The sequence below is a fragment of the Bombina bombina genome, chromosome 5 (genome assembly GCF_027579735.1).
Source record: "Bombina bombina isolate aBomBom1 chromosome 5, aBomBom1.pri, whole genome shotgun sequence".
Classification (NCBI taxonomy): Eukaryota; Metazoa; Chordata; class Amphibia; order Anura; family Bombinatoridae; genus Bombina; species Bombina bombina.
The window spans coordinates 865407313-865419597 of record NC_069503.1 but is presented as its reverse complement, the minus strand read 5'-3'; the positions used below and the strand labels follow the sequence as shown (position 1 = coordinate 865419597).

Genomic DNA, 12285 nt, shown 5'->3' with positions numbered 1-12285 from the left:
TTGACAAAACTGTAGTCTACCTCATTACTTGTCAGATCAATGTAAACAAGTGCTGAGTGTTGGTGTCTGAAGTTGTTTGTGTGTTTCTTTGCATGTCTGCTAGAGTGTCTATATGTGAATCCTTGTGTGTCTGTGTGTTTCTGTGTTTGTGTGTTACTACCTACTTTACAACATTTCCAAGTTTGACTACACTTAAGAATAAAGTGCATATATACGTTTTAGTCACTCGGTCAAAAATTGCACATGTCAAGGGGGGGCCCTGATCAATGGTTAAGTAAGGGGCCCCAAAATTTCTAGTAGCGGCCCTGACTGTAAGTGAAGAAATAGAATGTACTGCATTTAAAGCAATTTTGTTTTTATCGGTTTATCTTTGTATGAATGAACTTCAACGTGAACTGGGAAATATGTTCTTTTACAACATATATTTTTTAATTAAAGTTTAAAGTATATTCTACTATGCACACTGCTTTAGAGTTTTGAATTCTTTATTTTTACAGATGGGATCAATGAGAAATGCATCATTTTATTCAAATATACCTAAAACCGCTGATAACATTGTTGGGACCATTTATTTATTATTTGGTAAGATTATATATTTTTTTGCCTAAATATTAAAGAGATATGAGATATTTTTCTTCCGTGATTCAGATAGAGCATACAATTTTAGTCATCTTCCCAATTTACGTCTATCAAATTTGCTTTATTCTATTAATATCCATTATTGAAGGAGCAGCACATCGCTACTGGGAGCTAGCTAAACAAACTGTTGAGCCAATTACAAGAATCATATATTTGCAGCCACCAATCAGCAGCTAGCTCCCAGCATTGCATTTTTGCTCCTAAGCCCACCTTAGAATGATTTTCAACAAAGGATTTAAAGAGTACAAAGCAAATTAGGTAATAGATGTAAATTGCAAAGTTGTTTAAAACTGTATGCTCTATCTGAATCATGAAATAAATATGTCCCTTTAAAGTCACTGTTTTCAATGTTTATCATCAAATTAATTTCTTATTTAACTGACTTTTATGTGTGTGTGTGTATATATATATATATATATATATATATATATATATAATATTCACAAATATCATGCAATGGACAATATCTTAGTAGACCCTAATTAAAAGGTACAAGATGAGCAGTAATGGTATATAAGTCGTAACCACTCTATGACAACAATTGCTGAAGGTAATAAATAAGTCCAAGTGATCTAGGACAATGCCTGTAGTGTGTCAAGCAGCAAGTCTCAGGTAATGAGGTCTAGTCCCGGTTAATAGGGGCACAGTGCTTGTCTCAGTTCCCCAGTGTCGGTGCCCAAGATGCCATAATAGCACAGTAAAGTATAGTATACTTGGTTAAACCAGTCACTTGTAACTCCCCTTCCTCATCTGATATGACCTGCTTATATTTGACAACCTCCTCAGAGACTCTGATGAAGCACATGTGCGCGTGCGCAAAATGCATCAGGTGTTGTCTGACTGTCTACCTATCTTTGTTTAGAACTTTCCAAATAAATTGAGCTATTCCTACCTTTTTGACTTGAAATTGTGTCTGCTGTTCCTTTGGATCTTAACGATATATATATATCCTATTATATAAAAGGCCAAGTGTGTTTGTCCGAAGCTTTCATGCACAGTAGAGACAGCACGAGGACAAACACACCTGGCTTTACCTGACAATCCATGCTGTTTGTGGCCGAAAGTGGGCGGGACCAGACATGGTCGGGGCGTGGTCGGGTGTGGCGGAGGCAGGACCGGGAGCAGTCGGCGTGACAGAGAGGGGAGAGAAATAGAAAGAGAGAGGGACAGACAAAAAGAGATAGGAAAGAGCTAAAGAGAGGGGGAAGAGCAGAAGAGAGGGGAAAATGCAGAAGAGAGGGGGGAACTGGGAGAGAGAGAGCAAAAGAGAGGGGGGAGAGAGGGGGGAGAGAGAGAGCAAAAGAGAGGGATGGAGAGAAAGAGCAAATGAGAGGGATGGAGAGACAGAGCAAAAGAGAGGGGGGAAAGGGAGCGCAAAAGAGAGGGGGAGAGAGAGCGTAAAAGAAAGGGGGAGAGAGAGAGCGCAAAAGAGAGGGGGAGAGAGAGAGCACAAAAGAGGGGGAGAGAGAGAGAGCGCAAAGAGAGGGGGTGAGAGAGAGCGCAAAAGAGAGGGGGAGAGAGCGCAAAAGAGGGGGAGAGAGAGTGCAAAAGAGAGGGGCAGAGAGCGCGCAAAAGAGGGGGGGAGAGAGAGAGCGCAAAAGAGAGGGGGAGAGAGAGAGCGCAAAAGAGAGGGGGAGAAAGAGCACGCAAAAGAGGGGGGAGAGAGTGCAAAAGAGAGGGGCAGAGAGCGCGCAAAAGAGGGGGGGAGAGAGAGAGCGCAAAAGAGAGGGGGAGAGAGAGAGCGCAAAAGAGAGGGGGAGAAAGAGCACGCAAAAGAGGGGGGAGAGAGTGCAAAAGAGAGAGAGAACGCAAAAGAGAGGGGGAGAGAGAGCGCGCAAAAGAGAGGGGGAGAGAGCGCAAAAGAAAGGGGGAGAGAGCGCAAAAAGAGAGGGGGGAGAGCGAGTAAAAGAGAGGGGGAGAGAGAGCAAAAGAGAGGTGGAGCGAGAGCGCAAAAGAAAGGGGGAGAGAGAGCAAAAGAGTGGTGGAGCGAGAGCGCAAAAGAAAGGGGGAGAGAGCGCAAAAGAGAGGAGGAGAGAGAGCAAAAGAGATGAGGGAGAGCAAGCAAAAGAGAGGGGGAAGAGGGATCAAAAGAGAGGGGGGAGAGAGAGAGCAAAAGAGAGGTGGAGCGAGAGAGCGCAAAAGAGGGGGAGAGAGCGCAAAAGAGAGGGGGAGAGACAGGCTTTAGGACTAGTTGCTGCTTCATGTTTTTTTTTTTGCTGCATATGAAGGGGGGATACATTATAATTAGTGTTCCTGCACCAAATAAACCTACTTTTCCTTGTTAGGCTTGTGTAGGCTCTAATCTGTAATCCACTGTTTAATACCAGCGCTCGCTAATGTGTGCTGTTATTACAAGTTAACAGCAATTCAAATGCTAGCTCTCATTCGCATTGCTGGGAAGCATTGCAATCACGAGAGAGCGCTTCCATAGGCTCCAATGAGAGCCTTATTCTGATGCTATCAGAGATGGCATGAGAAACTCACGCAGCGAAGGGGAAAGTAGCGCCACGATGGCAGCATATTTTTAAATATATATGATTATATACATATATATTTACTGGGAACACACAGTTCCCATAGACTGCAATGTAAAGCTTTTTTTTGCCATTTTTTTTTTTTATCTAATACCCACTCCCACCAACTTTAGACCCCAAAAACTGATACATGATTTTTTTTTTTTTTTAATTTTGAGGGCATTTGGGGAACTTTTAGAAAATTTACCAGAAATCTAATCTCTGGTTAATTTTCTGAGCGCTAATGTAATGGCTGGGTAATTATCGCGACCACAAACGGGCAAATTTGCCCGCTTGTGGGCGCACAATAAATCTAGCCCTAGCCCTAAATGTTTAGTCTATGCATAAGGATGCATCAGTAGGAATATGTTTATTTGGATGGAATTATTATAATTTCTTACAGTATTTCTTTTTTATATAGGTATATTTTCTTTGTTTGGGAACATCGTTCTTTTATATGTATCCTACCAGAAAAGGCAATTGCTGAGACCAGCAGAATATCTAATAGTTAATCTTGCTGTAAGTGACCTTGCTATGACATTGACGCTATACCCTCTTGCCATCACTTCCAGCTTCTCACACAGGTTAGTATATTCATTGTTAAAAATGAAAACAAAGTATTTAAAAAAAACAATTGTAGTAGAAACTTTTGCATCGGCTCTTTTCAGCACTTCAGGGGGTCACTATTGTAAAAAAATTTACTTAAAGGGATATTGAAGTCATTTTTTTATTTATGCATCAGAAATGATTCATTCCATTGCAAAATGTATGTATGTAAATTCAACGTTTTAAAGGCATTTAAACAGTTTTCACTTTAGCTGGACAAAGCTCCCAGTTTGTGACAGTGACACACCATGTGGGATAATTGGGAACTATGTATTATGTGTAGTAGAAAATAGTTATTTAATATGTTTCATTATTCTTTTTATCTGCTTCTCCTTAAAGCAATGGTCTCAAAGTACTGGCCCTGGGGCCATATGCAGCCCTCAAAATAATTTAATCTGGCCCTCCCTTGTTTATTAGGTAAATTATTAATTTGGCCCCGGAATTATTATTTTTTAGGATTCTAATAGGTGTAACAAGTTTATGTTCTGTATAGGTACTCACAAGATAAATATAAAGGCAAACATCCATTGTCCAGTGTAGACTCCCATTATGCGCTGCTTGGATAAATGTCACTTTTTATTCAGTTCCAGAGTGATGACTTCACTTGGCTCTCACAAGATAAATATACACTGTGTATGTCTATTGTGAACTATAGCTACTACCATGCACTACTTCATGAGTAAATGTCCCTTCCAGACTCTAGTATATCCAGTTCCAGTGCACTCACCCTGTTCAAGTGGCCCCCATAAAAGAAGAACACTTGGCTAGTGGGCTCTGGATACAATGAGCTTGATACCCCTGCCTTAATGGGACATAAAATTAATGATTTAGATAGCGCATACAATTTTAAACAAGTTTTTAATGTACTTCTATTACTGTATATAATTTGCTTTATTCTCTTAGTATCCTTTGTTGAAGGGGCAGCAATGCACACCTGGGAGATATCTGAACACATTGGTCAGCCAATTAAAAGAGGCATATATGTGCAGCATCCAATTAGCAGCTCCTGAGTCTACTTAGGTATCCTTTTCAACAAATAATACTAAGAGAACAAAACAAATGAGATAATAGAAGTAAATTGAAAAGTTGTTTAAAATCATTTGCTCTGATTTAAGAAACAAAAAAAAATTGTTTTCTTGCCCCTTTAAAGTTATCTCTAAAAATGAGGCAGCTGGAGAAAATATGTATATCTGCTCCTATTTGGCCAGAGCAAAGCGTAAGATAAATAACACAAAAGAAGCTATCTCCCTGAACAGCAAAATAATGCAGTTTGATAACAAAAGGACAGCTGCATTTAAAACATTGAGGCCTAGATTACAAGTAGAGCGTAAAAATCTTAGTGTTACAAGTGGAAAGTAAAATGTTAGCCCTTGAGTAAAACCCTCAGCTGCGCTAACATCTGGAGGTTGGATAGCGTGGACAAATGAAATCCCTCACTAACCCGAAGTTGCGCTTAACCCAAGGTGTGCTAAAAAATAGACTAAATAGCGTTCTTCACAAACTTTACATTAGCAATTATTCTCGTGTGCTAGAATATTCATCTTTTTTAGATGAGGTAATTATTTTACACTGAGGTAGAGGTATAGTTTTGTAGTCTTTTCCTGCTTAATACTCATTGTCTAATATTGTTCATGCGAAGAAGATAATACCCTATATCTAATGAGGAGCCTCATGCCTATGTAGGTCACAAGGAAAAGAGTGACAGCTCGTTTCTTACCTACCCCCAGGATCTAACTCCATACATGTAAACTGGTCAGTGGGGGATATGTCCCCCCTTGAACTCCCCCACCCATGAACATTCCTAGAGGAATACAGAAGAGTTTACCTTTTTACCTGGAGCAATGTTGTCAATTAGGGGAGAGTCACTTAAAATCAGAGGGTTTGTCTGCTACCAGAAAAGTTCATTTTTGGGAGAATATTGTGCAAGAAGTATAGGTATTCTGACAAAATGAACACATAGGAGCATTATTTAATTTTCATGGAATTGATATTCCTTTTCAAACATCCGGCATTGTTCTAGCAATGATAACAGCTTAAGTGAATTAATTACACTTTTTGTGTCCGGGATGATAGATTAAAAGCCAGAAGCAAGGTAGTTTAAAGCACAGTCAGCCAACAAAGCCATAATCAAAGCAAAAAAAAAAAAGACAGTAATTTGTGGTAGGGTGGAAGAAGGATCAAATCCAGGAAGATCAGATGACAAAGAAGATCAAGAGGCTGTAGACAAACTGTCAAATTAGCAACATTTCATAAATTTACTGTATAATAATACAGCACATTTGCTGTACTGTAATTTGGTGTTTAACGTAATACTATTAATTCATTGTTGATAAGTACTTCTGAACAAATCTAATGTAAAAAATTACAAAAAAACAACATTAATTAAATGCTTAAAAAACAACACGAGTAAAATGGATTAGCAGCTTTAATCTTTTACATTTAAACTATTTGAAAAATAAGAAAATCTCTGGTCTAACTGGATACTGAAGTGTTTGTATTTCAAAGTTTTAAAATACACCAACTTCTCCCTATAGACTTCAATGGAGCGTGCTTTAAACAAAAATCAAACAAAAAAAACATTTTGCTCGGGTGCTAACCCGAAAACCACGTTAGACCAACTACGCTAAATCTGTAGTGAGTTATTCATTTTTCACATTCCAATGTTCTTCACGTAGAAGAAAATGTTCTTTCTTTATATATATATATATATATATATATATATATATATATATATATACTGTATATATATATATATATATATATATATATATCAGTGTTCTCCACGAAAAATGTTGGCACCCAGGGGGTATTATGAAGAAGCCGGGTGGGGGCGGTGTAATATTTTCTAATATTATATTATTTTCTGTTATCCAAAGTACAAATTAATTTTGTGCAATATTAAATGCCACAGCGTATGCTGTCGGCATTTAGAGATGCTGGGTGGACATGATTCGCTGCAGCAAATCATGTCCGCCCAGCATTTGTAAAATTAACCCTTAGGTCTTAACTCTCGCTAACCCGACAAACGCAAATTTTGTTTGCCATTGAGTGCACCCCTTTACTTTCAAATTGTAATACTCGCATAAGGTGGCATGGTCGTGATATTGCTTAGCGCGATGAATCTATTTTATGTTTTTTCTGGGAATAGGGTGGATTTTAAATCTTATTCTACCAAAGAGGAGTTTGAAATTACATCACGCTTCACCTGTGACTCCGCTTTTGTAGTTTATTTGTTGCAATGTAAATGTGGAATACAGTACATTGGTAGAACCTCTAGACCCCTAAAAAAGAGGTGGAGTGAACATCAAAGGAATCTCAAAAAAACATTAGTCAACCATAGTATACCCTGGCATAGAGGGAAATTTCATGAAGGTTAAACAAATATTTTTACTATTTTCCCTATTGAATATATCACCCCCAAATGGGGAAGGAATACATTTTTACATTTTAGACAGAGACATATTGGATCTGGAGAATGAAGACTTTAAATCCTTATGGATTAAATGAACATATCGATATGGCAGCCTTCAATTATTATTCCCAGTGTACGTGAGGTCATATAATATTTTATTATATATTTAATATATTATATTATTTTAATATAACTTCTTCACACCTGTTTTTGTTTTTAATGTATTTTCAGTTTTTCTATTGGTCACTTTTTATATGCGGATATTATTTTTATACTATTTCATCTTAGTATATAATATATCCCATTTTAAGATGGTATGGTATATTTATACTTATGTTATAAGTCAGGCAAGCTCATTATTGCATTCAGCCTTTTAGCATTTATTAACAGCATATTGGGTTTAGGGAATCTTTAGTCAGTTATCAACAATATACACTAGTGTATTGTTTGCTGAGTAGTATATATCTATCATTATGTTTAACAATATTTTTTATGAATGCTTTGTGCACAATTTTTATTTTTGTATATGTATTTGTGTTTAATTTACATTTATCAGCATATTCTTGATTTTGTATATATATGTTATATGATATATCGATATATATGTATTGATCATGTATCAATTGATCTATAACATATGGGGCTATTTCACTATTGTTTAATTTTAGAGGTTGTTCAAATATATTGTGCTTTGTGTCTAATGAATTAATATGTGTGGCTTGGCAATAACGTTATATATACATTATCTCAGTGGTATGTCTATGTTGTTGTCCGGCCTGATGGGGCGTATTATACAACCGGCTCCTTGTCATATATTTATGCGTTTTTCTTAATAATTCCTATGGCCATATATACATTCTCCATATATTATAAGCATAGCCCCAGCCGATTTCTGTTTATCGCTAACTTAGCGAGTTAAGATCTATATCGGTCAGACTCATTGTACATTTTTATTTGATAGACACATACTGTATAGATTTTTATTCATTTCATCATTTTATCATTTTCAGTCGTATTTGTTATTTTTCTTATGTTTTCTAATTGGCTGACCTAGATTGCAATTGCAAAGGGGTTATTCACACACACCTACAATTTTGTACCAATAGGATTGAAGCCGGTTGAGTTTGTGTCTCTTATTGGTCCGGGCAATGGCATGCGCATGCACACTATTTGGCACTAGACACCGATTTCAGCCTTTTAAGTCGTGAGTTTGTATTTGTTATTTACACACCTGATGAAGCGGTCAGTAAACCGGGAAATGCGTTGTTTGTTATCATTTGTTTTTAATAAAACCACAGTTGATTTTGAGACTGTTGACCACGCCTATATGTATTTTAAGTGGATACTATATCACTTTTGAAATTGTTGGGAACGCACTGTCCATTGCGTATCTTCTACCTTGATATTGGACGTCCATATGCTGCATTGGGACTTATCACCTTAATTCTGACTTTGGAACCTCTGCATCCACCCTCCAGTGAGAGGATAGCTATCTGGACAGCTATTAATAGTCCAGAGTGCTCTTGTGGCACTTCTCAAGTATCTTGCTTCTAGTAAGTACAACTAATTATGTGCGTGAAGTACAAACATCACTGATATTGCACTATTGTGGCGCCTTCTTCTTTCTTCTATCACTATGTTGTTTTCAAGACTTACACCTGTATTATTATGTTTCTAGGTGGATATATGGGAGACATATATGTACGTTCTATGCATTCTGCGGTGTATGGTTTGGAATTTGCAGCCTGTCTACTATAACATTACTGAGTACCGTGTGCTGCATGAAAGTTTGCTTTCCCACTTACGGTGAGTTTATCTTTAAAAGTGATGATGTCACAAAAGCTGACCCTCAATTATATATGAGATTCATTTCATTAAACTTTATTTATAATAAAAAGTGGTGTATAAAACAATTGTTGCATTGCAGTGTATCAAGTCAGTGGAGAATAACATCTTGCAGTGTATTAAGTCAGTGAAAGTAATGTTTTCTACATTGTCACACAAATACTGAAGCATAAAGAGGTAAACCACTTGCGTCATAAATGCAAATAAGATTAAAATGAATTATATGATAGAAATAAGGAGAACAAATAGTAATTTAATTGGGATCTAAATTTAGATCTATTTGAAGATGTGCAATTTCAGTTTAAAAAGTACTTAATATGAATATCTCTTATGTTGCCACGCTGCATTATATTGCATTATGTGCTAGCAATATTAAAGAAAGTGAGTCAGTCATCATCATACTGAAACATATTCAAACATATCCTCTTAATCCCTGTTTAAGCAAGTAGCTTAAAGGCAGAAATGATGCAGAGGCTAATTCGGTATGCAGGGTCTTTTCACCCAAAAATGTGCCAACAATTAAAAATGTGCTAAAAATTTGTCTGATGATACTATATATATATATACTGTATGTGTATATATATATATATATATATATATATATATAAAAATATAGAGAAAGAAAAAGAGGTATCTGGTGGCACACTTCAATAGAGAGCTTATGATTACAATTCATGCATCAGAAAGGCACTAGGAAGATATTAAATTAAAATATAACTTTTATTATGTTAATTAAAATAAAAACCTTAATTGTGTATATAATGGTTAAAAATAGGGTATATTTGTGTTAGTGTAATACAAAATACAATCCAATGTTTACTAAGTTGTCACCCACGATAAACATAGGGACAGCTGACTTTCTATTATTTGGTACAGTATGAACTGTATAATACAGATATAGATTGTCCTATTATTAGTATGAATATGTTAATTCAAATAAGTAACATATACCCTTAATGATGATCTAAATCATCATCAATAAATAGAATTTAAAATAAAGGAAGAAGATATTAGTTATAAAAATACTGTGTCCTGGTCCACGCAGGGTTAAATAAGTTATAACATAGTTGTATATGTGATTTACAAAATCATATAGTGAGGTAGTGTAACAACAATTCCATTCAAAAAAGAAAGGGGGGATGCCTGGAAAATATTGCAGGATTCCCCCAGAAAAGGTCACAGATTAATTAGCTTAGACTGAGCAGCACAATAAACATATGTTGCCCCACAATTTTAGTCTTAAGTTTGGTACCTACCTCACCTACTAATCGTATTTATTTTACTGAGTAACCCATGATGGGTGTTAATGTCATTAATACAGTGGTGCCCAAAAACACAGGGTTAAATTAAAAATAAAGTGTGTTGCTTCTCATAGTCAATTACAGGGAAATAGTCCCTAAATAGCGTTCCTTTTATTGTTATATAAGTTAGCTCAAAAACTGGGTACTGGGTAGTGTGGAGTTGAGAACGTGTGTCCTTTGTTATTACACATCAGAAGGAAGCCTTAAGGTATTCTCCATGAGAGTAATGTGGGCGCACCACAAAACTGCTCCCTCACTAGCCACAATAGTTTAAATTATCCGGAGATAACTAGCGTAGCATAATAATTATACTGAGAGTAATAACCCCACTAATTACCCGCCAGGTTTTTTAAGCTAAAGATGCCGATATCGGCCAACAAAATAAGTTAAATCTATTAGTTACAACAGTTTAGCACATAGAGAAGCAGAGCGAATGCTTGACGCGCGTTTCACCTACTGCTTTGTCAAAGGCCTTTGTCATTAAGGGTATGTGTTACTTATTTGAATTAACATATTCATACTAATAATAGGGCAATCTATATATGTACTATACAGTTCATACTGTACCAAATAATAGAAAGTCAGCTGTCCCTATGTTTATCGTGGGCGACAACTTAGTAAACATTGGATTGTATTTTGTATTACACTAATTAAGGTTTTTATTTTAATTAACATAATAAAAGTTATATTTTAATTTAATATCTTCCTAGTGCCTTTCTGATGCATGAATTGTAATCATAAGCTCTCAATTGAAGTGTGCCACCAGATACCTCTTTTTCTTTCTCTATATTTTTTTTATATATAATTTGGTATCAGGCACTGCCCTCCAGGGATACATAGGCTGACCCTGCAGGGAATTTAGAGAACTTTAATCTGTTCCCACACCTAATTCCCCTTTACCCTAGGGGAATCCCAACCCTAAATATATATATATATATATATATATATATTATTTGTTTGAATATTGAAGCTATAAGTAAAACGTTTACATTCTAGTTTCTAGGAAGTAATGGGTGCAGACATGTTGAAACCCAGGTTTTCCATTTATCTATCTCTTCTTCTGAGGGCAAGCAGAGATAGATATATTGCAGACAATTAAAGAGAGTGTGGGGAATATAAGATTGTTAAAGCTGATATCTAATAGGGTTTCCACATAGCCATGTTTGCATGCTCTCTTATACTGCCGATTTCATATCTGTTCCTAATTGTCCTCAGCAGAAAAGAAAGATAGACTTCAACATGGTGGTGCACATTACTTTATAGAAATTCAGTGAACTTGAGAAAACCAATCAATTTCAATTTACATGAAAATGGGACAAAAAATAATGAAAATATACTGCAGTTTGTTTTTTAATACACATAATTAAATACTGTGTATTACAATTTCAAACTGTTAATGTCCCTTTAAAGGAACTTTTTCTTCAAAATGCTAGAAAATTGCCTAAACTATTTATTGACTTGCAACATGATACATAAAATGCTTTGGGGCCTCTCACGATATTTAAACAGAGGCAAGATTAGGTTGCCAGGTGTCTAGTATTCAACCGTACGGTCTGGAATTTTAGCATATATAGTGTCAGTTATCTCCTATGCCTCTATGTATTACAAATATGACCCAAAAAGAAGGAACACTGTGCATTTTCTATTATACGTGTTATAGGCAGCAATCAGTCAGAGCAGTCAAATGACTACTGTGTATGGTTGTTACTGGCAGCCGAGGGGATAAAATAACTACTCAGTTGTGAAAAATATACATGATGGCATCAAGGGTGGGGCTTTTTGGGGGGACCCCACCTACCACTAGTGTCAGTGACCTATAGTTTGTTCAGTATTTTTATGGAGCACGTGGCAACCCTAGGCAAGATGTGTTTAGCAGAGCAATTTAAATGCCTATAAAATGTTTAATTATACAGTGCACATTTGTTATTTATTTTGCCTGCTTTTCTGTAATTTAAAGGGACATAAAACA

At 36.2% G+C, this 12285-nt stretch overlaps 1 protein-coding gene across 1 annotated transcript in view; it reads left to right on the top strand.

The window, feature by feature from the left end:
* The first annotated feature begins 497 nt into the window (after positions 1-497).
* The window catches only part of LOC128661643 (opsin-5-like), a 56012-nt gene continuing 44224 nt past the window's right edge, over positions 498-12285 (top strand). Inside the window, exons 1-3 of the mRNA XM_053715874.1 lie at positions 498-582; positions 3574-3736; positions 8849-8976. Of these exons, the coding sequence (XP_053571849.1) occupies positions 498-582; positions 3574-3736; positions 8849-8976 (376 nt within the window). The remainder of the gene's footprint in view (positions 583-3573; positions 3737-8848; positions 8977-12285) is intronic.